Here is a 26,669-nt window from a genome sequence, read left to right as displayed (position 1 = left end):
CTATGGGGGTTAGGAAGCACGCTTGGAGAAAAAGAGATCCTGACATGACATGAAATTTTGGGGAATGGCATTAGAGCCATGCTTATTGTTGAGAGAAGGTTGACATTAACCTCAAACCGCATCTATTCTTAAACCTAAACAATCAATTCAGGTGTCTAATAATAACAATGAAGGGGATGAATGTGGGGAAGAAGGCAAACTTCCTCATTTTTAAATGAAATGGAATTAGTTACCGACTTTCTAGTCTACCTTGAAGCTTAAGCTACTTTTTCTTCATTGTAAAGAGAACTTGAGAGAGTAAGAAATCTATCAACATAGTTAATGTTGCAAAACCAAGATGATTTATATGTCTATATTTTGTCTATAATTGCAATTATGTAATTTTTTGTCAGTTTAAATGTGTGTAATAACCTACGTTAATAGTGGCATCACCTACAGAATGTTATGGAATTTTTAGTGTTTAACTGGCCATCTTGAGGAAGGTGGGGATGGTGAAAGATGCAAACCCATGGACCTTTATGTAAGGGATCGCTAATTTGAAATTTGTCCTGTACAATGTTTGTCATAGTCATTATATTTTTGTAATTCCCTCACACTGCTGACTCCTCCTTTGTACAGCACTCACACTTGTGAATGGTTAGAGTCAGATTTAATCCACACTCGTTGGGGCGAGATGTTGCCAAGTATATCGTCAAAAATGAACAGGATTACGGCTTACTCATTTTACTTCTCATCGGTCAAGATTTCCATTATGGCACAAGAATACACCCGGACAGAAAACTGCAGCCTAGGGATACGTTGCCACCTCTCTTACAACCATGGACTGTGAACATATTTTTTGTTCTAATGTATGTTTTCTGGTGAGATTGGGCTGTCATGACCATGACTGAACACTTGTCAATCCTCTTGGGGAGTGCAAAAAAACAAAAAAGAGAAAGTGCAAAGACACATTACAAACTTATGACAGAAAAACAATGCTTGGAAACTGGGACAAAAGGCAAGTTAGCCAATATAGCCTCCATTTAGGGGAGGAATTTATCATATATTATTTAAGATTATCAATTGCTGGTATAAAGTGAAAACTGCATAGCATTTTCCCTTACCATCAACGCACAAAGCAAAAACAGTTTCTCATAAAGGACTTGAGCTCTTTTGTTAGTAGATGGAAGTGGTTGTGTTGAAGTGGAAGTGGTAGCCTGCTTGGGCTGTTGAGCTGCTCTTTGTTGGGAGGCGTTTCAGACTCACCTGGGGAAGTCATGTGATTTCAGCTGAAGTCCAGTATAACTGAGACAGCAGCACAAAGACCTGTACACTTGAAAGAGCTTGTCATAATATGCTAATGTTCTACATGCAGGCTGTGTTGCTGAAGTCACCGTATGCATTTCTGTTGCACAGCAGGACGACTTTATTAAAAAGAAAAAAGCAAAAAGAAAGGCATCATAGGGCCCGCTATAGCTCCACAGTTGTTTGCTTTCATCCAAAGCTTGTGAAAAGACCTGGTAATAAATCAACTAGACACATGAAAACAGATAGTGTTGTAATCCTGTGAGTGGGGACGCGGTGAAAGAAACTGATATTTAGATTCCCTGAAGATACACTGAGAGTCTCAGCTCCGCTTGTGTCCCTGCACTACACAAACAGACATCAGAGTCAAATTGAGGCACACTGATGAGGAACATGGAAAGGCGTGTGGAAGCCTGTTATCTAATGGGGTCTTCAGAGAGATGTGAGGACAGAGGGGAGGAAACAGAGAAGGGAAAGGAAACTGAAACAAAGGCGAAGCAGAGGAAAAGTAGTGGGGGAGTCAAGACTCCTGTGGGACTTCAAAAAATGGTAATTTACAGAAAGCAGTAGTGATGAGGGGAAATTATTCTGAGATGGGAACTATGGAACACCATGAAGTTGAGAGAAGCATAGAAGAGAAGAGGCAAGACTAAAGGCAATCTTAGTTACATTTATATGGTGAGAAAACAGACATATGTAGTACTTGAAAATGAGACAGAAAGAAGGCAAAGGCAAAGGATCATGGTTAGAAGTTTCTAACATTAATATTTAAAAATATCAATTTGAAGCTGAACTGAATGTTTTGTGAGAAAATACACTATGTTTAATATATTAAAACATTAGATTTTTTCACAGTATAAATGACCAGTCTACACAATTTTCTCGAGAAAGCCTGTTGCGTATTTGTAATAACTTTAGAAACCACGATCAAGATGATATATGAGTTAGTAAGCTCTTTCTTATAGAGCCTATAGCTGCACTTAAAAGCTGATATGCCAGGTGTCATGTCAGCATTTGCCTTGGCCACAAGCATAAAGCAGGAATGCCTTCTCAGAGATTTGTAACATCCTTTGCATTTTTCCATTTACTGCAATTTATCTGGGTCGCAATTATGCCAAAACATCCTTATACCAAGCCACATCCCCCAGCTCCTTTTTTAAAATATGCTGATGCTTTCACTTTTCAGGTGGGAAATGTAATCCCTCCAGCCTTTTCTGGGTTTGCCACATAGTCTCCTCCCAGTTGGATATGCCAGACTGCCTCCATAGAGACGCCTCCCATTGGGAGATTGGTCAGATGCCCAAATCAACTCAATTCTCCTTTAAATGCAGAGATAGTTAATCCGGACATGGTGATAGACCTTGAGGGTTTTACTCATTTTATTGCAAACTTACACTCTACAACAGGGGGAATCATGTCAGCCATTTTGACTTCCCCAAAGTAGTTAATCGGGGGATGGCTGGGGAAGAGATACCATGAAAGAGAAAATAACACAATTTTTAGGTAACAGACACCCAGGCTTACTTTACTCAATCACTTAAAACATGCCACCTCACAAAATCCCAGGGGAGATATGGACTTAAGTTAATTTGTGTTCATACACTGTTTGATTCACAAGATTAAGAAGCTTGCCCAGTTTTTAGCAATTTAGATGAAACCAGCATTATCTTGTCTGAACTTCAGACAAGATAATGAGGTTGAGATAGCTTTAAGAAAGCTTCAAGAAAGAGTATAAACAAAGCCCAATAAAATGTTCCAGATCTCGTGAGACACTATCTCTACAGTAGTGGCTTTAAAATTTAAAAAAAAAAAAAAAGTCTGCATGGCATTGGTGCGAATGGATGGTGATGATGGCAAATGAATTCTCCCCGGATATCAGCTGATCTTCCGGAAAATTATCCAGAGTAACACAGAACTGTGTGCATGTCATCGTCTTCTGCAAGAATGAGAAACTTAAAGCTTGACACAACCTGATCCATCATGTTTTCTTATCATAGACGGCATCCAGTTATTCATTATCAAAATAATAATGCTAAAGTACACGGCTACAACAGCGGCTTTCACACTCTGGAGAAATAGATCCTACAAAAACACCAAATACGTAGTAACTGATAGTTCTCTAAGACTTAAGAGTCATAACATCTCCATTTCCCCAGACATTTTCAGATGGACATTTGCCACTTTCATGCTCCAGGGTAAAAGGGTCCTGGAATCTTTGAAATACCAAGAGGACAGTTGATAGAGGATGTGAACAGAAAGACTATTCAGGTAGAGACACAAAGTCGGATTAATGTCCTTAATGTAAAGTGAGTATGCCATTGTTGATAGAACACACACAAACACAGAGTTTGTTAACTGCCCTAAAGGGGTGATCATTTAAACAAAAATATTCAGGCAAAACTGTAAATAGCTGAGAAAAAAGGAGATGTAAAAGTAAGAGAGAAGTGGGAGCACAGAGTAGCATGCTGAGGGGGCTGTGGTGGGGGTGTTACTGTACCTCTGTTGCCAGTGACTGTGGGGTCTGAGGCGTGGGTATTTAACTGAGCTGTAGGATCTGGAGGGATGGGATGTAGGGGGGGAGTGGTGGATGGAGGCAGGGTGGTGGGGGCGTCTGGTGGAGGGCACAGACAGACATATGTACACAAAAATAATACAACAACAACAAAAGTGAGTTCACACAGAAAAGTAATGCTCTGAAAAACAAAAATGAACGATGTAAAAGATTTTTTCCTGCTGTTGAAGATGTTTACTGTGTGTTGCTGTGGAGTAAAGTGCTTTTTCTCAAAGTATTATTGGGAAATATTACTATAACTTTGAATTTAGTAATAACTGCCTGAATGAAATATTTAGGCCTTTTTCTTCATTTGGGTGTAATAACTAGTTTCATTTTAACATTTTTAAGTTGAGTCTTGCCCCTTCCAAAGAGGTTTGAAATATCAAAGGATAACATTCATGTTGGGAAGCTTTAATTCAGAACAAATCTTCATTAAACTTCCAGAAAGCTAATGTTGTGATATTTCACATTCACTCTTCACTTTTAGTTCCCCGTAATGGCTGTAAACCAGGATGAGACCACATGATGCTGACCTGGTACCTGATCATCACTTATATTTGTGTTCGATCTTGATATTCGAAAGCAAAAATTGCAGGGACAATATGCTATTCTGTTTACTAGAATTGCCCATGATTTTCATGCTCTGTAACATCACTGACAAACAAGCCGCAGCTAAAGACTTTCCTGCCAGCTCTGAAGTATGTGATTTGTGGCACTTTGGTTAAATATCTGAATGTCTCCAACCCAGTCTCACAGCAAAACATAAAACTGTTCTAACCAAATGCCCGAACCAACTCGGCTCACCGTTTTCGATGCAAAGCAGCAGTGGCTCTACTCTGAGTTCCCCCCATGTGGCTGAGCTTCTCCTGCTATCTCTAAAGCTGAGCCCTGCCACCCTCAGAAAGAAAACCCATTTCAGCTGCTTGTATCTGCAATTTCGTTCTTTCGGTCACTACCCAGATGTCACGACCATAGGTGAGGGTTGGAACAAAGATGGACCAGTAAATTGAAAGCTTCACCTTCCGGCTCAGGTACCTCTTCACCATGAAGGGCCGGAGCAGCGCCCTCATTACCACTGACGAAGCCCCAATTCGTCTGTCCATCTTTCACTCCAACCTGCTATCACTCGTGAACAGGATACCCAGATACTTGAACTCCTCCGCCTGAGGCAGGGACTCATTCCCAACCAGGAGAGAGCATTCCACCTTTTTCCAGTTGAGCGCCATGACCTCAGATTTGGAGGAGCTGACTTTCATCCGGGCTGCTTCACTCTCAGCAGCCCTGGCGGAGTCCTACACGCACTGTAAACAAAATCGACTTAGTGCCAAGAATGCGGACACAGCTCTTGATTTGGTTATGTAGAGACCGGACAGCTCCTAAAGCTGTCTCCGGCACCCTGTACTCCCTCAGCAGCCCCCACAGAATCCCTTTTCCCTTTTCCAATTGCCTTTTCCAAGTCTACAAAACACATGTAGGCCCACTGTTCCATGACCTGGGCGAAAACCACACTGCTCCTCCTGAATTCGAGGTTCGACAATCGGTCTGAGCCTCCACTCCAACACCCTAGATTAAATTCCCTGGGGAGGCTGAGTTGTGTGATTCCCCCTGCAGCTGGAACGCACTCTCCGGTCACCTTTCTTAAAAATGGGAACCACCACCCCGGTCTGCTACTCCACAGGCGTTGACCCTGACCTCCATGTAATAATGAAGAGGGGTGTGAGCCAAGACAGACCCACCATGTCCAGCGCCTTTAGCATCTCAGGTGAACCTCGTCCAACCCTGGCACTTTGCTGCCAGGAAGCTTTTTAATGACCTCAACAACTTCCGCCGAGGCGATTGGTTGTACTGATATGATCGCTTTTTTGGAACTACCTCAGTCAAGGTCCTGAGTGAGCCAAGCTGGTACAATACGGTGATAGTGACACACTGCAGAGCACTGACTGATCAGAGAATCATCACTTGTGTGAGCAAAGAGTGTCTTTGCAGCAGGGCACACCAACATACCTTCCTGTTCTATAATTACATTTGAAAGTCTAGCAATTTACAATATAAATTGAGGATATCTCATGACCAAACAAACAAATAAATTAATAAAATCAATAACAGAGTTTTATGTTTTGTCACTTTTTTTCCTAATTTTGCAGTAAGACTGGGCTGATGTCTCAATTATTTGACATGATGGCTGTTCAGTATACACAGTTCAAGATGCTTAGACCATTAAGAGGCAAAATGAATTGATTTTTAAAGAAAAGTATTTCTATTTACTGCACGTGTGGAAGCGGGGTTCATTGAGGGTATTGAGTAGATAATGTATGTATGTTAAGAGAAAGCCCCGGGCTCCCCACATTTTCTTTGTATTAAGATTGAAAAGAACTGTTGAATGCAAGGGGCTTTTTCTGCAGCAAGAGAACAGAGGTAATGTTGCTAATGCTGTCTTCTTCTTTCTCTGATGAAAGAAAGGGAAAAAAAAAAGTGATTTGACAAATGATCTCAAACACAAATTTCCAGCACTGGTTTTAGAAAAGGTAGTCAAGCGATCATTACTATGCTTTGTTTTAGACCTCTCACTACACGAAAATGGTTGTGCTTCATGCTAGGAAGGGTTTCTCACTGTCACATGCCAGAGCAAAAGAAAAAAGCGATTGAAACATTGTGTGTGACCAAGTTAATGAGGTTACACTACCACCTTGGCTTTAATGTTTATGTCACTCTGCATTTTATGGTGAGCTAGAGGCTTTTAATTGGCTGTGGTAGTCTTTCTCAGGGCCAACCGTCCTCTGTGTCTCGGTGACATTTCAGCGTGACTCACGGAGCAGCTAACTGCGTGTCTGGAGGAAATAGGGAAGAGAGAAAGCGTCTCCTTGTTGGAGGGGGACCATTAAAAAGGTATTTTTCAAGAATTATGGAGGCAGTTGTAAAAGGCTAAAAGGTGTGCTAATCACTAATGAAGGATAGAAACAGACTCTGTGCCATTTGAGGCGAACGAGTAATGAATCTGAATAGGACTCTTTGACCCTCCCGTACCCAGTAGCCTTTTTTGTGGTTCAGAATTTGTCAGTTTAATATCATCGCGGTCATTATGTGCATTGTTTTTTTTTGCTTGCTCTTAGCTTCAGCTGGCATTTGAAGGAATTGTTAGGTGCAGGCACATACCACAGCATGGGTGAGAAGTGCAGTAATTAAAACAGAGCTGTAACAATTAGTCAATTAGTCAAAATAAATTAAATTTACTTTTAATTAAGGGGTTTGGGGAGATGACTGTAAATAGAAAATGCAAAATCAAAGAATACACATAATAAAATGGCTTGATAACAAATTGGTGATCAAACTCAATATGTTCATAAGTCTGCTTTGGACGATGTTTAACCAGCATAGAGATCAGATTTATGCACGGCTCCCTTGCTTACCTGTATCTTAACTTTGCATGGAAGCTTCACACCTTCTTCTGCTTTGATAAAGCTCGAACATTGGAATTAAATTTGAAAGTGAAAAGTAACAAACATAAATGTTAGATGGTATACATGATTAGCCAGTCGTGATCCTATTTTTGTGGCTTTGAATTATCCGATGGAAGCTTCAACTTACTCCGTAACAGACACACGAAAATAATTTCTGCATTTTAAATTTGAAGATCACGTCGCAAATAACAAGTGAAGTTCACTTGTATATTTGTAATGATGCTGTCACGGTAACTGTCAAAGTATAGTTTGCAACGACATCAGTAATTAGTTTTACAATGCTGGGTTTTCACTTAGTCTTTCGCTTGATCTAAAGCATTTTAATTTCACTTCTCTAATCACACATTACTGAGCACTACGAGATCACGTTACAAGCCATTAACATGCTGTTCATTTGGAGGATGACACGACAGTATATTTCAGTGACATTTACAGTCTCGGTTTGATGCATGGGTCTCTTAAAGCTTGGTGTCATTTGTGCAATGAGTTGAATAAAATCTCTGCCTGTAGAAATTAATAGCCTTTAGGTATGACTTATGTGTGTGTACATTGCTCAGTTTAAAGGGACATTTTGTCTTTTTAAAAGTGAATATTGTCTCACCTGCAGCAGACAGCAGTCAGCATGCTCTCGGTTTGGGGGGGATTCTTACAGGCAAGGCAAGATAGCTGTTAGCTACAGAAAGAACTCAAACTTAAACATTTTATTGGGGTTGAAGCAATTTTTTTCACCATTTGTATCTGGCTGTTTGTACAGGACCACTTATGTTTAAGTTTTTATTTCTGCCACCCAGTAAAGACCCACTTTGAATTAATTTTACTTAGCAGTGTTTCACCATGTGTCCAGCCAGGAGGTAAATCTCTTCTCCCTTTCCTCTAATTATTCTCAAATTTACAATGTCTGCATGTAATGTAATCTTTCACTTACAATTGAAACGTAATTTTGCGTTTATTGAAAGCAAAAGGCTAGCTTTTTGAATTAAACATACTATTACTAAACTTGCTCTGTAATGTTTGTAGAAATTTAGGCAGACTTATATGTGCAAATCATGAGCAGCTGTAATGTCACAAATTTGCACAATAGCAAACTGTAATACAGATTTATTCCGCAAACCTGTTTCTCTGTTTAGGGACACAGCCTTCTGGATTCTTCAAGAGAGCCAGCTGACTGCTGTTGGCTGCAGATGAGACACTAACTACTCAAAAGTACTTTGCAAAACCCCACTAACAAAAAAAAATAATAAGCAAACAAAGCCTATAGAGTGAACTCACTGTGTATTTACTTACATAAGAACACTAGTATCTCACTGTACACAGATATTTTAGGTAAAATTAACTACTGTCAGCAGCATACTTATTTTGTAGTAAATGCTTATAACTGCACCACATGTCTGCATTTGGAGAGTCTAGATTAATAACTGAATAATTGATAAGGAATAATCATCATTTACATAAAAGTGAGCCAACAATACAAAACAAGGTCATCAAACTATTATGAACTACATCTAACTGCATGATAGAGTTGGGTATTACGTTCATTTAAGGACCGTTTAAATAGCATTTTTAAAATTCCGAATTCAGAAGGTTTTCTCAAGTATCATGGCATTTTATAATCTGTTGATAGGGATCTTGGCTCCATCCCTCATTAGTTTGTATCTGGTTACTCCTGTGCTGTACACCTACCAAACATTTAGGATCGAAATCTCTCTTCTACTTGTAAAGTATAGCTGATATTCTCTCATGTTTTTCTCAGATTAGGTCTGTTTTTACATAAAACAACAAATAAAACACAGGCATGAATTTTCCTTTCTGTCCATCTTAGAAACTGTTTGACATCTCCAAAGAAAACGGACTAGAGATGCTTCACTGTCCTCCTCTCACTTTTTTTTAAAGTATTATTACTTAATGCCATGAGATAAATGGCAGGATAGAATCGGAAAGGAGAAAGATCTATCTGTTTTCCTTGACAGTGAGTCCCTCTATCCTCCACCTCCTTTGGCATTACTAGGAATTACTTATCCTGATATTCCTGACAACGCAGCACTAAATTCTGCCTCCCTCATGCATTTCCTTCCTGGTGTGTGTACTGTCTGCATGGGGAGGATCTGGGACACAGATTTATTTAAGGAAAGGCGTTGGTGGCATTTCTTTCACCTGAGGCCCATACTTTTGTTGTGAGAGATGGTGCCACTAATCACTCTTTCCACTGATAAAGTATGCAGATCTGGAAGTACTATAACCTTAGTTTTTGCAATGGAGTTTGGTGTTTTCACTTGTGATGTTTATACTTTCTAATACTTCCTTATGTACCATAATTGAAGTCCAAGGTGTTTTAGATCATCTCATCTCTTTTGTCTGCCAGTGGTGTTAGAAAACTAACTGGTGAAGATATCTCTGTTCATGTACCTCTGGCCAACATGAAATGCAATTACCTACACATCAGCCTTGCCTCTGAACTCACCGTAGACGTAGAGTACATATTCAGCACTGCTGGTCCCTAGGTGGTTGCTTGCTTCACAGCGGTAAGTGCCATTGTCTGTTTTGTTGAGTGAGGTAAAGGTGAGCTCCCTCCCCTCTACAATCATCCTATCCAGGTCAGGAAGTTCACCTCCATCCTTTGTCCACATCACAGGATCTGGCCTGGTATGGAGGAATATGAGAAAGAGATTCAAGCACTCTTCATGGACTCCATCAGCAAAAGCAGAATTTATACTTACGATGGGTTTCCTTTGGACACACACTCCAGCTTCAAGTACTGGCCCTCCTGAGGGACTGCAAGGGAATGGACGATCTCCACCCGGGGAGCATCTGGGACAGACGGAGAAAATGCAGACTTAGGCAAAATGGGATGAAACACATTGAAAGAACGATCCCATTATTTTCTTGACATCAATATGATATTATTATCTATTCAATATTCTACTGTAAGAGTAATATCTATGTGGCAAAAATGGTTCTTCCAACTGAGCCACATTTTAGTAATTGATATCTTGATACCGTGTGATGAATATACAAACAGGCCTTATGTTCAAATCTAAAGGATGGCTGATAAAGAAAATCTTCAATACTGGTCTCATTTGGTTGAATACCACATGCACACATTCCACAGCTCTCTTTACCTTGGGCATCTATATTTGTGACTTCCCCTTTGAGTTATTTTTCCTCTTCCTTTATGTCCACCTAAACAGTTCTGTATGCATTTGAGTGTATGCACATTGTGTGAACACTCACAATGGACATTCAGTACTTCAGTGGCCAGCTGTGGGGTCTGTGCAAGTGCCACATGGTCCACTCTGCAGGTGTAAGCCACTCCATCATCATTTCTGTCCACGTGCAGCTGCAAAGAGCTCCGGACTGTGAATGTCTTCCCACTTGCATTCACCTCTTTGGCACCTTTGGAAAGAGTTGCACACTGTCACCAATGCAGCACATTTATCTTGTGAGACATCAAAGTGATGCCCATGTTTTCCACAGTTCGGTTAAAAGATGCTTTACATCCACAGCCAGACTCCCCCAAGGTCTTCCATTCACAGACTTTAGCGAAGGCCATTCAAACAATGAAAGCAATTTCAAAGCATCTTTACAATTACAGTCAGTTTTATCCTCATCACATCTTCACATCACAGCTCAGAAAAATGCCTCGATAAGAAAGCAAATGAAATACTTTTTGAAGTGCTTGAAAGCAAACATTTTGTCTATGTAAATATTTAGTCTGATTAAAGGCTGTATTAAAGAATAAAAAGACAGACAACCTGTAAAAAATAACCTGCTCTACAGCTTTAAAATGGATGCCCAGTATACTAACCCTCAGGTAAGTGATTCATGTCGGGCATCCATCATATTGTCTAATGTATGAAGTGTTCTATATCTCCATTATGTCAGCTGTGCATACTATTTTTGAAAAAAAAAAAAAATAAATACAATAAAATTGCCCTGAAACAGATATCATACAAAATAATGACAGTTAAGCAAATGAGCAAAAAGGTCAGGGAAAAAAAAGTGCCAGGCTCTTAGGGCTCTTGTACACCAGCAACATCCTATTGAGTCTCCTGGCATTGCCCAACATTTGAACAAATAAAACAGCACTTAAAAACACCTCACAGAGGATTTCCAGCTGATTTGCCAGGCCAAGTGCTAGCTTAGTCTACTTTATTTGCAAGGGCATTGACACTTACTTTGTATTTAATCTTCTCAAACACTGACATAATACTCCACTGCAAACAGCTGTGGAGGTATTATTTGGACAGAGCCACCAACAGTGGACGTCTCTCCAACTATCAGTGTTTTGCCCATGTACCTTAGTACAAATCTTCCTAGATGCTGCTTTTATGGTTCTGCATGGCCAGTTCTCGACTTATTTCTAGCCAGGGATTCAATGAATGTAATATGTATGCTAAAACTAGTTTTTTTGACCACATGTCACCTCACCCACCCAGTTCTGCATGTGCTTCCCTGGGCTTCACCACTGTCATACAGCATGCCCATATCTTGCCAAACACTGAAATACACTTCCACTTTTCCTCTGCTTCTGCTCTCTCCACATGACAACTATTTCCAGCCGCTTTGGGACGAAAAGAAAATCGCCATTCATATCAGACATTTGGCTTGTAGCAAAGTATCATTATACCTCTTGCTCTGACCAACTTGCTGTCAGAGCCATCCCCACAACACCTGCCTTGAAATCTGACCAAACAGCTGATACACCTCTTCGTGCCCATCCACATACCAATCATTGCCAAGGCTGTGCAAAACCCCTGCAGTCAGCTTCCTAAAATCATCTGCCTGATGTCCTGAAATTTGGCATATGTCTTCATTACATCTGTCCCCACTTTTGCTTCATTTGCCTCCCTAATGATATTGGCCTTAAAATGTGTTACAATTAAGTGCCATGACCTCCTTCCTTCTGACTGGAAGGTCAAAGGTTGGACTCCTGCACCTCTTTCCAACTGTGCTTGAACTCAAATCTTTTACTTTACCTGATCCCTGTGCCCTGTCCACCACAGTTTTAGGGTTCCATACTGTAGCAGACTGAGATTGTTTCTACAACACTTTGCTGATATATTATAAATATTTGCTATATACAGACTTGCGTATTTTTATTTTTTTTGGAAATTGGAAGTTTAAGAAACACTAACTACATCTGGTAAGTGTCCTCATCCAATTCATGGCTACATCATTTCAGAGACTGTACCTGTTTTAGGTCAAAACTGACATTTCAGACAGTTTCCCAAGATTTTCTGACTACCATCTTACTATTATGACAGACACTCATGTTCCCAAAAACTAAGAAGCATCTATGTATGCATTATGTAATACAAATCACCACCCCATTTCAGAACACACACTCACACAGAAGCCAGTAGTCTTGCATAATTCAGCACCACCAGATTTGCTTTACCTACTGGCTGATAAAAAAAAAAAAAAAACACATCCACCTCTAAGCTATTTTTAACAAAAACCTCCTCTAAATCCGATCCATTCAGTCTTTCAGCCACCTCAAACAAAACTATTTAGTCTACTAATGCAGTGCCAGCAGCCTTTACTTGAGATCACATTCATCCTATATTTTCAGAAGGGGGGCAAAATCAGCCCTATACTATATTCAGCAGTCCAGGCTTATCTCTGCATTCAGATGTTGCCCTTCGTTGTAAAACGTTTTTCTCTTTTTCTGCACTTTACACTGTCTGTCACAGATAATTCATGGAAGTATAAGCACACGGTGTGTACAGTGTGTTTCCCATGCTGACTGCTTTTGTTTGTTTCTCCTAAAGAGACTATTTACGCTGCATGTCCTTCTCTCCTCTTTGCTCAACTGCTCCGCTTTCTCAGCTCTTACTCTCACTTCTGCTAGTCAACTACTCTGCTTTACAAACTGAAGCAATGAGCCCGACTCCCCAAGAGATGAATGACTGACAGGCCTGCAGTGTTAGCAGCATCCATCCAATCAACAAGAGCAAGGGAAAACGGATAGATTTCTTCACAACGACCAACAGGAGGAGACGGAGGAGAGTGGAAAAGAAACGAGGGCAGAGCGGAAGGACAGGAAAATCTAATTGTTCAAGTTCAAGAAATGCCTATGGAAAGCAGGAATTTTCCTATAATGTTTATCAGTCATGCTAGCTCCTCTTAAACTGCTTCTCCATGCGTCTTTGTCTTCATTAGTCTGACTTCACTTTCTCCTTTTGTCTGTTTTTTTTCCCCACACATACACTGCATTAAACCTTTCACCCCTAATCTATTGGTTTTAGTCTGTTTTTGTATTGCTCCTGTTAATATTTTTGTGTGTTATCTTTTTGCAGGTCAGTTTCAGGGTTATTAAAAAGTTGATTTATCGCTTCAATCAAACAAAAAGCAATCAAATTAAAGAGTTAAGTCACGTTTCCTGAAAATATGTATATATGTGCAATTCACTGACTTATAGTAAAACAATTTCAAAAAGGTTATGTTTGATTTTTTTTTAAGCCTTTTGTTTTTCTTCTTTTTCCACACAAGTTATCACACAAGTCAAGTAGAAAAGAGGATTATTACTTTGAATGTCCTCGTTTTTTTAAAACATTAGATGTCAAGCCAAGAATTGTGTTAGTCCTGTCCGACTAAACTGAATGAACCATTCTTAACTATGCAGTTGGATCATGTTTAAGGCAAGATTTAATGTACTTAAATCTATGTGATACAAACCGAGCAATGCCCTGTAGCAACTAGCCTTTGGTTCTGATTGTACTTTAACAGTTTCTTCCTGCAGACTGTCAACTTGTAGGCCACAAAAGTTATTTCAGATGAAGTAGCTTATAATCAATCTTTGTCTTAGAATTTCTTGATTGTAAATACAGTGCAACATAAATGGAGAAACTCGCTTTCTATTGAGAATAATTCTGCCATGTAAAGTGCCTGGACTACTTTAATTCTTTTCATAAGGCACTTTGAATGGACTGTGATTGCCTCAGTGTGAGTCGGGACTAAAGCATTATAAAAACTGACATGCTTGCAGCTCTAATAATATCATTATTTGCTCCAACTCTTCTTAGGTCTAAGATCATATCAATGTTTGTCTAACACCAGGTAAGACCTAATCTAAGTGCTGCAAGTACTCAGAATGCATTAAAGTGTATGTCTTTGGATGAGTGTTAGTATAATTGCTCTTTAAATACAACATCTTTGCACATATTAAACACAGCTGAATGGAGCAGTTGACAACAAGCTGGTGTTACAGCTCAGGCTTGCAGATAAAAATCAAATAACACATAGTTTAAGCATGTATGCCTACATCATTGGCATGAATCAGCAAAGTATTTACTTGTTCTGAAGATTTCTGTGTTCTCTGCAAAATAATTGTATACATGTTGCAGGGTTTCTATCATAGGGAGAGAGCTTATCTATCAATTGCTTTATCTGGGCAAAAGAAAAGTGTTTGACATTAGGGACATGTATTTTGAATTCCTTAGAAAACCCTGTTATCAAAAAAGCCAACAAAAAAAAGTGGTGATTTAAACATATTTAAACCTCATATGAAATTCGACAGCAACAAATGACAGCAACACAACAAGTTGAAACAAGATCTGATGGAATATCCCATGACTACTCAGGTTCATTTACAATGTGTCAGTAACATGACTTAGTTTGAACAAAACACTTTCATTTCATACTTGTCAGATACTGACACCCTTTGTGTCAGCTCTCGACACACAGCGTAGCCCTTTACCTTTACTATCCGATGCACCGAGAAGTGCAGCATATTTGCAGCGATCCCCTGCGGCTGTATGTGACGCACCAGCTGTGCCATTAGTAAACAGCAACAGGAAATTGTCATTCTATAGTGCTGGCATATCAAAAAATAATCAAGATCGCACCGTGATCACACTCATTTTGAAGCCCAACCTGTTTTTCTTTATTTTGACTTCCAGTCTTTATTTCTACTTTCTGTGCTCTGCACCAGTAGTACTTTGTGTGCAATAAAAGAAGCTACCCTACTTCCTTAAGGCTAGGATAACACTGGCGCATCTTAAATGCACATTAAAATACATTTCACTGTGGAAAGCTTTGCTGACATATCCTACTTTGCCACGCTGACAAATCCTGAGATTATCCCTTTACCAGCTCACCTATACATCATGAAGTGGCATTTGGGCATAGAGAACAGGTTGGTTTAAAAAAAAAAAAAAGACAGGGTCTTTAGGTACAAGATGGGGGAGGTTCACTTCTCTGTAAAAGAGTGTATGTGCAAATATATTTATTTTTCCAATATAACATTGACTAAATGTTGTGACTTTTGGGCCTTCAAGCAGCCCTGCAATAAAAACAGACTATCGTTCTATCGTTTAAATTGCTGCATAAGCTCAGGAACACAACATGAAAAGAACAAAAATATGTAAGAATGATCAAGATATGGTGCCACCATCTCTTGTCCTGAGGTTATTTGAGATGCTGTATTTCTTAGGCTAAAGAGGAGACCGAGGCCATCTGACCTGTAATTAGAGTACAGTTTTAGAAGCATAAAACTATCTGTGATGGTGTGGGGGTGCAATAGTGCCCTATACACAGGTAACTTGTGTACACACGAAGGCAGTATCAGCACAAAAATAATATCAATTTTGGTGTAATATATATATTGCTTTCCAGATTATATATTTTCAAGGGACAGCCTTGCTTATTTCAATATCAACCTACATTGCAAGTATTACAGTTGCATGGCTCTGTGGAAAAAGGAATTAAGGTGTTAAACTGGTCTTCCCAGACCTCCCACTCAGATTTTGTCAAATTATGAAGATAAAAGTAAAGCCATTCAAATAAGAATCTTAATCAAGCAACAATAGGGAAGCTTCCCTTTAAAACTGGCTTTGATATTCATTACTCAACTTTTTTGGAAAATCCCTGGCCAGAAATCAACATTATAAGAAATAAAACTGCTCAGATTTCAGAAAGAGTACATGTAGATATATATATTTTGATCCTATCTACATGATCTACTTGAGTGATGAGAAATTGAACACGTACAAAAAAATGGAGTAGCAGGGAATAAAAGAAAAAAATGGATACCATCCGGCCACATTCACCTTTGGTACCTCTCTTTCACAAAAAGCCTGGTAGTATTTTGCAGTGACTGTGGCATTCTGTTATGTGGGTGGGAGTTCTGCACCACTTATGTGAGCCAAGACAGAGCCTCGGAGGATTAGAAATGGAAATGACAGGTGTAAAATGTGGCAATCTGACCCTTTATGCCATTTCACAGGAGAGAAGGACAATCCAAGAATAGGAAATGAGTGGACAAGACAACAGAAACAGAGGCACCATGTTGTCGACAATTCCTCCTCCAGCATCCTGAGGTGGAGGAAGAAATATCAACAACAGCAACAGTGCTGACTAATGCTGGCAGTAAGTGTCTGAGGGCTGACTCAAGATACCCTGAACTGCCTCCCATCTGAGATCTAAAAACATTTACGAAAGAGAGATGTTTAAGATGCAAAACCTACTTTGGGCAGGGGGAGTATAATCAACATAAATAAAACTGTAAAACACACTGAACATGCAAAAGATACGCTGCCAGGTCAGTGCCTAATTTGCAATATTTAGGAAGCTTAGACTGTTGGCAAGTTGTATCCTTCCTTCTCTGATCGACATTTCTCACCAGCTCGGTTCCAGATTGCAAAGAATTTTCACATAAAATACTGGCAGCAGAGGTGGCAGTATTTTGCTGTTATTTTACTGTGCATATTTGTTTCGACAAATATCTACTTATCTACTTGTTATTATCTTTCTATCTACTGTCATTTGTTAACTGACCGCCTTAAGGTTTTCATTTAAATGTGAAACCTTCATCGCTAAATTAATGTCATTATGAAATGCAGTCAGATGCCGTTGTCAATCTACAGGAAATTTACCGCAGTCCAGTTTAATGTGGGCCTAACTGACAAACGACTACAACCAGGGAGAGCTGCTGGATGTTGGGCTTTTATCTGTGCCAGGCAGACGTGTCATAATGTCCTCACTGACATGAAAACCCCTGAGCAATCACAGCTTAGGAGTGTCTGCTGCGGATTCATGAAGATGGCTTTCCACTCCAAAAGGAGAGGCCTGGTCAGTCTCGGCGCCTTGGCATTTAAAAATGGACAGGTGGCCCACCTCTATGATGTTGCTCTTAACCGACATAGACAGCGGGCTGCTGCAATCTTTTATCCCCTCTACTTCTCTGCTCAAGGCTAAGTCTGTTAACCTGTTCTCACTGTTATTCTGCCAGAGACAGAGGTATGTGTATTTGTACGTATGCTTTTTTGTGTTTTTTTTTTATGCCTTTTGTGTGTTAAGCACACTGACTTATATTTTTGTCCACCTCTAGGTTGATCCACCAACACTTTACCAACATCACATTACATTGATCACTCAACCACACCTACAGTACTGACCTGCTGGTTCTCTCATGCTCAGATTTTTATCATGCATAGCCTCCCTTTTTGTAAAAATAAAATGCTCTTGCTGGCATTTTGCGTGTCCTTTCTCGTTTTTGTCACGGCCTACTAAGCTGGATCGTGACAGCATGTAACAGGATAGAGGAGAATGTGCCATTGTAGCGATTGTTCATGCATGGGGATATAGTCAATAATTACGCTCGAAGAATGTGCAACCTTTAGTTGTCCTGAGAGCAATTGCACGTGAAGGGTAAAAATGCCGATCACGTAAAAAGTGTTGTTGTGTTATTGTTGGAACACACGTTGGTCTCAATCTCATGTCCCCCCTCCTCTTAACACCCCATTTTTTCCTTAAAAGAACCTTGTGGCTACTTTGACAAAATACATTTAGAAATTAAGAATGTACTTTACAGGTGATGGGTATCTCCAAACGCCCGATATGACCATTTCAGTTGGAGGACTTGGTGGGATAGAGAGGGTGAATATGTATTTTTATGTGTGCAACTTTGGCATCTTTTATTCATGCCACTGTGACTCACAGGAGCCATCTTGAAATTACATCTTTAATGGTCATTGATCTTCCCCACCCCGGGGAGCTGGGTCGTATAAATGTAATCCCAACGCCGACTTTTCAAGCAGTGTGCAAGCAAGGTTGTCAAACACTGCCAAAGTGGCAGAAAATGTATTCTACTTTTAAGTAGAAAACTTCTTTAAAATCCCAATTCTTATTTTAGTGTTCACTATGGCAGTCTCATCAGCCTCAGCATCATCCTTTTTCAAAAGACACTCCAGGAGCTTTCTTCTGGTTACTTTCCTCAATAGATCCTTCTGGGGTGAGCCTTGGAATAATGATGGCCACCTTATTCTATTCTTAGTCACAGTAGTCTAGGACTATTACCCATAAATGAAAAAAAAAACCAGCCAGCGCTCTTTCAAAAGGTTGTTCAGTCGACTGTTCAACTCTTCAGGCAGACTTGAGCGATAGCAGATTGAAAAGCCAGCAGACAACGACCTTAAATAGTGCAAGGTATACCTGCAGTAATAGTTCTCTGTCCTTGACTAATAAGTTTGACAATATCAGGATGTGACCACAAGCGTATTTGAATCAAATCTCAGTGTTTTTTTTATTAAGCCCCCTTGGAATAGAGCTGCTGCGTAACATGATGAAGCAATAACCTCCCCAGTTTAGGTCAGAGAGTATGATAATACTAGCCTGATAGTCAAGATCCCCTCCCTTATTTGAAATAAATATTCATTTCATCTCTGCCTTGCTCGGTCTCCACACTGCTCCCCCCGGTTCACTGGTGTGTAAACAACTCCTACATGTGGTGATATTGGAGGAGGTCTCTATGGGTTATGGTGTGTAACTGAGATAGAAATATATCATTACTGGGTGGGGACTGAGGGGATCTGAGGGACAAAGAGACTGAGAAATAAGAATATTGAATTCTGTTCCACACACACAAGCTTATGTCCTAACATGCAGGCTGTCTGCTCCATCTGTCTGTTTTGCTCAGGCAGACACACGCACATATACATCAATATAGGCACATACACACAGACACTTAGCATAGGGTGTCTGTTAACTGCAGCGAATGGGTGATGGACTGCTCCAGTGGCTCTGCTAGTAATATAATCTTCTCTATTTCCCCAGATCCCACACCAATATGTCACAATTGTCATTTATTCCCAGCATGGCTGCCCCTCAATCAGATGGCTTTTCACATTGAACACTCCCTGATCCTGTCAGCATGATGAACACTTCAAGTGCATTCCACGTGCGGCATACATATATTGCATATCAACATGCGCTGCTCTTTGTGAATCTATTTTTGTCAACTTTGAATTCTGACCGTAAGAAAGCGGTTTACCACTGGAATGGCCTCATTTTCCAAATATAAACTCAACACACATTTGTACATGCAATTATATACAAATAAACTGTCTGTTGGTCTCACACCTCGCAAGTTAGACTGACAGAGGCCAGCTGGTAATTCACACCTTTTTATTATGACAAAAAGAGTGGAGCAATTAGTGTCAGGAATGCATTTGTGGCTTAACAAAGTAGAACATTCTGTGAAAATGTGTGAGTCACTCATGGAACTGAGAACAGGCTATTTCCTGAAGTAAACAGGTTCTGGATGTTTTTGTTAAAAGTAACACACAAAGCATACAGCAACATACAGCTAATTTATAACTTGTCAGAAAAGATGTGCAATCATTCCACAGATCAACACTTCCTTTGCCTCTGAAATCAAGAGGCTTTTCAGTGTTTTATACATTGGTTTGTTTGGGCAAAATGAAAAGATTACAACGACAAGGTCAGCCATTAGTCACATTTGGTTTTGATTAGAGATAAATTGTGTGATGTTACAAATTTAGGGGTAATGTTCAGTCTGTCCAGGTCCAGCTAGCTAGATTAACAATGCTTTTTCAGCAAAGAAGATGTCCTCTGCCAGTCTGAATAAGCATCATCACATTGTTTCAATATAATCTACAGAGTAATTATAATAAAAGACAACACTGATATCACACTGATATCAGCGTTATCTAACTGATTGATTTGGCTTCATCTCCTTCCTTATCTGGAACCTGGGAAACCCTAATGTCGGATTGGAGGCTGAGCTATCTGCATTCAAGCTTGGACAGAGAGAGTGTAATGGCTGACCCTGAGCGAGCCTTTCAGTGAACTCAGCAAGCAAACACCAGCTCTCATTGAAATTCTTGACAACTCCAAAAGCGGATCTAACAACTATCTTCAAATCTGACATTTGTTTTAAGTATCAAGCCTCTGCATTCTGTTCTGGGGAACTGTTCCCAAGATTACCTTTGAAAGAAGAGGTAAAACCAAATAATGTGGATGCATTTGTACACATGTGTATCTTGTATATTTACAAGTGCACTTTTTCGAAAATTAGCTACATTTTCTACAGTTTTTGTTAGTCATTTGAACTTTTAACAGACAGAAGTTAAATTAAATTAATTTCATGATCTTTCACAACCAGCCTTATTGTATTTAGGAACTATAAACAAATTTAAATTTGATGCCAGTGCCAAGAAATTGGATGAGAGGTAAGTTGAAAATGATGTTTTTAATTATGCTTTTTACTCATTTGGGAACAGAGATTCCTCTCGCAAAACCACAACAATTAGTATCCTGTGTCCTCTCAGCTGCTCAACAGTCCATGGCTGTTGTCTTTTCATGATGCATCTTTCATTCTCCAAAGGAGGCATAGCTGTACTGCTGGTAGGCCCAATTAGCACATTCTGTCTATGAAGCAACAGTGTTTGAATTGGTCAGAATAGGGGCTATATTGTCCAGCTGAAATCACCACTTATCTCCTTGGAAAAAATGTTGCCTTGTTGGTCGCGTATTTCCAAAATTCCAATATCTGCCTCTGCATTAATGGTTCCTGCACTCATTTGGAAGTTATCCTTGCCATGGACACTGATGCACCTTTATACCATCAGATTTATAACAGCCTGGACAGTCTTTTTTTTTTATCTTAAGTTGATGAACCAGAAGTAATTTCTTCCCAAAAGCAGCTGAAACATGAACTAATCTGACCACAGAATACTTATCCAGTGTTTTTATGGTTCTGTTTTTACATTTAAAGGACATTTGTAAAAAAAATCTGATGACATGTTAGTTCAGATTTATGCAGAAATGCATACGATTCTAAAGGGTTCACAGTCTTTATGTACCATCTTTGTAAAGTAGGCACATTTGAAATGTCAAGTTTACTTGTTAAACTCTTTTGAAAATATTGAGAAATCGAACATATTAAAAGAATCAAATCAATTTCAATATGACTGTGGGGGGAAAAAAGCATATCCTCTCAAAATTCCCAAATTACTTTTACATCAAGCTATTATGAATATCTCCAACTACCGGTTAACTTTTGGTTGTAAATCAAAAGAGCACAATGGCCAAGCCAGTTCTCTGTATTTGCCTCACAGGGAGCTTTGTGGTGGGGTTACTGGGAAAAGCAATAATCATCCAAGGGCAAAATAAGCCTGATCGGAAATAATACTAATTAGTACTTTATATATTGTGTGTACATTTGCTTGTTCGTCAGAAGGGAAACAAAAGATGTAACAAGGTGGAGATGCAACATATTGTTATAAAAAATAAAAGTAGAAGCATAACACAACTCTGGATAATTTGCTTATATACTCGTAGACATAATGTTTAATGAGTGAAAGATTATTGTAATTAATTCTAATTCAAAGCAATGTCATATATCAGTGTTTATTAGCATAATAATAGGGAGAATATTAGAAGTAAGCATGCCGGATCAGGGCTTCTTGAAGAGAAAAAGTTTTCAGGTGAATGATAAGTTAAATCAGTTGCCATGGAAATGTGTATTGCAAAGCATACTTCAAGAAATGGACATAAAAATTCACATAAAAACATCATACTGAGTTGATGTTCAATGTGAGAGTAGAAAGAAAATCATTCACATGTGGAGTTAATGAGAAAAAAAAATCATGCATGTTTTGGGGAAAAAAACTTTCTGTGGTTTATCAATCCCTTGTATGGGAGGAGGAATAATAGTGTTTGTCTTACAACAATTAATTGGGCATTCAGGATGTGCAACACCTGGATGCTTGTTATTCTCATTACTGAGTGGCAGTGATCTGTTAGGCAGCAAAGACTTTGACAGTATCTTTTCATGCGACTGTATTTCTCAAGGATGGTGTTTTCAGTAAAGCAATTCTGTGATTTTTAGTCCAAATGTGAAGATTTCTTTGACAGAAATGGGCTGATTTACATTACAGAAACCTTTGTAAACTGAGCTTCACATCTGTGCTGATGATCTGTGACAGTCTGTCCAACTGGGTTTTATGTTTTTATTTCATCCATAGCCACATCTGTTTCTTTCCTCCTCAAAGACTTAATCTCATCATTTCATGTTCTCATCTTTTTTCTTTTTTGGTATCCTCCGTCACCCTTCCCTGGCCGTCTCTTTCAGAAAATTACAAGGCGGATATTTCATGAAGTTGAGCAAAGCAGGACCAGGGTGGAAATGAGGTATGCAGTCGATTGTGTGAGATTTAGAGTAGCCCTCTGATATCAAAGGAAGTTAGTGTAACTGCCCCTTGCCTGACAGCAAAAGATGAATCTGCTCTACAGCAAACAACCACTAATGCATCAGCCGCACTGAGTTCACGACACTAACATTTGAAAAATCGCATCCCTACCGTTTGTTAGTGCATCTCAAAACAAAGTTTAGTCGTTTCTGATACAGTCTGTTTATCCCAAAACATAATCTAAATCATGGCGCAATGTTTTAACCAGCATTTGTTAGTACTCGCCAATGCAGTGGAGATGAGGAGATGACTTCATAAAGAGAACAATGCAGGACTAATTGGGAAGTTTGTTTTAAAGGGAATTTACAGCTCGGTGGTAAATTATTAGTGTGTTAGCAAATTAAATATGACTGTAACTGATGCATTTATGCATGAATAGACTTCTATAAACCCATCCCATCCCATCATTCCCCCCCCCCCCCCCCCTTTTTTTTTTCATTATTCACCATAACCTTCTCTCTGACACCGATGATAAAGTGTTTGTTTGACACAATGCTTGTTTTTTAAAATAATTTTTATAATTCAGTATCTCTATAGCCACAGGTGTGAAGCTGGTAAATGGAGATGCAGATGTCACACACCTTTGACTTCCTTTTCATTCCTGAACCAACGCAGGTCGGCGGCGGGCTTGCTGCCCTGAGTGATGCAGGTCAGAGTGATGTGGTCCCCCTCCATGGCGGGATTTGTCAGGCCATCGATCTCTGGCATCTTCGGCACACCTGAATGATTGAATGGAAATCACAGAGATGGAAATAATTCACACAGAGTAGTGTGTCATTATGCAACAATGATTCTGTTGCGCCTCAGTGGAAATTCTCCTCCAGCTAACCCACCTGAAGAGAGATTAGAGAATAAACTACAGAGCTTTCCTGAGCAGGGCCCTGCTCCAACCCATATTAGAGAAGGCTCTTACTGGCACATGTTTGGATGGTTTCTCTGAACACTTGGCTATTCACATTGCACAAAGCATATTCCTAATTAAACCTAATGGTGCCAAGCCATGTCGAACATTTAGTCTTTTTCCAGGCTGTATCTGTCTCTGCTTTGACTCAATCATAATAGGGTTGAATGGAGATGTATTTGTTATGCTCACAGATTTTACTTTTTTATCGTGTTTTACTTTTAAAAAATGGTGACTATTTTCTGGGTACCCCACAGACATTAGCAGGAACTGTTTTCACTGGATTACCATGACAACAGAAAGCCTCGGCATCAATCGCAGCACAAATGCAGAGTTGAAAAACCTGTTTTTTAAATGCGTGTAACTCAGGGTAAGCAAAGTCTGTGACCAGAGAGGAGACCATGAGATTATACACAAATGTTAATTACTGGCCTTTCCTGTAATGAGTATTTTAGGCAACTTGTGTCTGCCTTTCTATTGTCGATGAGCAATAAGTCTGCCCCTGGCAGAGACACTGAAAGGTCTGTCAGTCAATGCCATTGACTGATGCTTGCCTTGTCAGTCTCACCACCTCCTGTAAGGTTTCTAGGTTTATTACAAGAGCTATCCCTCTGTTTAATGTTCATCTTTCGTATAAAGGTAAAAAGGGCATACATAGTCATAATAACAGTTGCTTATTTGTAGCTATGTCTCTTCATCTTACTAAATATAATGCAAATGATGTTAAATATGGGGCTGCATGGTGTGGTGGTTGGTTAGCACCATCGTTTCACAGCGAGAGGGTTCCAGGTTCAACTCCCGGCTGGGGCCTTTCTGTGTGGTGTTTGCATGTTCTCCCCATGTATGCGTGGGTTCTCTCCGGGTACTCTGGAGAGCTTCAGATGAGCGATGCTCTTTTCACTCATGACTCATGAATGGCAGTGTAAATCTGTGTAGATCTTTTCCTCGATCCACTGCTCTGATTATGACTAAAATACCAGCCTGAGAGATTTCCATGGAATTTAGTGCTTGTATTCATGGACCCTGGTGAATCAGTTCTCATGACGGTGGTGATTCTGGACTTTCCTTGCAGCACCACTGCGAGTCCACGTTTTTGGTTTTAACTGCCATTTAATAGACTGCAGATGACTGTTACCGTTTGGATGATCCTCCTGATATAAACTTACTATTTTATTTGTCAAGCGTCGTGTTCCATAACATTTCAATCAGTTGTATTAATGATTGTTTCCCTTTGGTAAGAGATACGCACACATTTGTGTCCAACATTTTCACGTGTAGATTTGCAACATTCACTGCCTAGATGCAGTGGCAGATAAACCAGGCCGTTCCCAGACCATTTTGTATGATTATTAAATCTCTTTTTCTGTTCCCGGTGTGCACCATTAACTATTGTTTGGTATTGCAAAATAATTTTCTCCATATCCTTATTGAGCGGTAGCCTTTAATGTCTCTAATTCTCAGAATGCTTGTTAACACAGAGAGCCTGCTAATGGTCCTGGAGTGCACTAACACATCTATTAGCATTAGTGAAAACTAATTGAAAAGATAATAAGCCGAGTGGCAGGAAATGAGATGATGTTTGTGCGAGGCGATGGTCACAACACAAACAATACTAAAAGGAGGGGGGGGTGCACCGACATGTTTCAATTTATCCGCAGCTGCAGGCAAGCGCAACAGCCTCTTTTAGGTCATAGTAAAGCACAAGAAAACTAATGATCAACCCAAATACACAAAAAAAGCAAACACAAACACCAGAAACCAGAAAGAGCTCTTCCAAGGTTTCAACCTTACTTGAGTTGCCATAATAATGAAGCTTCTGAGTAAGTCCAATAAGGAAGATCTGTTCCCTCAAGTCTGCCCTCATTCACTGCTACGCTTTGTCACTTCTGTCAAACTCACTTATTTTCTCAATCAGTTGTCAGCACTCTGCTCCGATGGTCTTTGTGCCTGCTACATTTCCAGCTAATCAGACCGATTCCCCACTCCGTAAAACTCTCTTCGGCTCTGTCGTTCTTACTTCAGGCTGACTTTGGTGCCCACACAAAATGATAGAATGATGCACGGTAAACATTTTTTATACGGACATACTTTACTACATGACAGTCATGTCATGCCGGGAGTGTTACAAAGTAAATCTTTACTTTGAGTTGTTTTTTGGTGATAATAAGTAATTCTATGATAGATAATTCTATAGTTTTGTAATCCAAGTAATAAGTAATGCAGCAGCATTTTACAATAAGCACCTAATAATATCAATATACACTGACATGCTTTTTTCTTTTTAACTTTATCGATTTCTTTTTTGAAAATTCGTGCTGAAAATTGTATATAAATACAACTGAACTGAATGAACTAATGTCACAAGCTACTTTTCTCAGTGGGTAATGCTGTCATGTGACTAGTTAATATTTAATGGTAGTAATCTTATGACTTAATATGTTACCCAACGCGGTCTTTAAAAATGCTGTCTCAAGAAAAAGTATTGGGGAACATATTGACCGCAGGAGAGCATGTGAGCATGCGTGGCTGTTTCTCCGATTTGTTTATGTGTAGGCCTTGTGGTAGAATAGATGACCTGTACAGGGTCTACCCTGAATATCGTCCAATGGCAGCTGGGATTTTCAACGTTTTTTGCTAAATATAAATATTGGCAATGCAGTCTGAGCTGAGCTTATCCTCCTGTAGCCTCAGTGGTGCTGATGTACTGTCTAGCTGTTTCGAAATCTGAAGCTTCCACTCTGAATTAATTCTGATGCTGGCTGCTGCCTAAGATTCGGAGAATCAGAGTTGTCATTTTGTGCCCTCTGTATTTTGGGTGATATCATGGAGAGAAATGATGAAAGAAAACGAGTTTTTACTTGAACAGAAGCTTTAGAAGACATAGGGCTTTTCAACTGTAAGACACATCTGAGAGGAAAGCACGGAAGGGAGCTGCTCACTTCTCACAAACCTGCCGATTTAGCTTGTTCTGCAAACACGTG

General features: G+C 39.6%; 1 protein-coding gene across 3 annotated transcripts in view; it reads right to left on the bottom strand.

Moving 5' to 3' along the window:
* The window catches only part of cadm2a (cell adhesion molecule 2a), a 227,110-nt gene that overhangs the window by 17,967 nt on the left and 182,474 nt on the right, over positions 1 to 26,669 (bottom strand). For 2 of the 3 annotated variants that reach the window (XM_072374746.1, XM_072374747.1), the window contains 5 exons: positions 23,369 to 23,506; positions 10,525 to 10,686; positions 10,011 to 10,101; positions 9,755 to 9,933; positions 3,782 to 3,895 (listed from right to left, as the gene is read on the bottom strand). In XM_072374746.1, coding sequence (XP_072230847.1) covers positions 3,782 to 3,895; positions 9,755 to 9,933; positions 10,011 to 10,101; positions 10,525 to 10,686; positions 23,369 to 23,506 — 684 coding nt within the window. The remainder of the gene's footprint in view (positions 1 to 3,781; positions 3,896 to 9,754; positions 9,934 to 10,010; positions 10,102 to 10,524; positions 10,687 to 23,368; positions 23,507 to 26,669) is intronic. The other variant, XM_072374748.1, reaches the window with a different exon arrangement.

The sequence above is a fragment of the Leuresthes tenuis genome, unplaced genomic scaffold (assembly GCF_036924035.1).
Source record: "Leuresthes tenuis unplaced genomic scaffold, fLeuTen1.0.hap1 SCAF_21, whole genome shotgun sequence".
Lineage (NCBI taxonomy): Eukaryota > Metazoa > Chordata > Actinopteri > Atheriniformes > Atherinopsidae > Leuresthes > Leuresthes tenuis.
The sequence above is the reverse complement of the archived record's forward strand: the minus strand, read 5'-3'. Positions and strand labels throughout refer to the sequence as shown.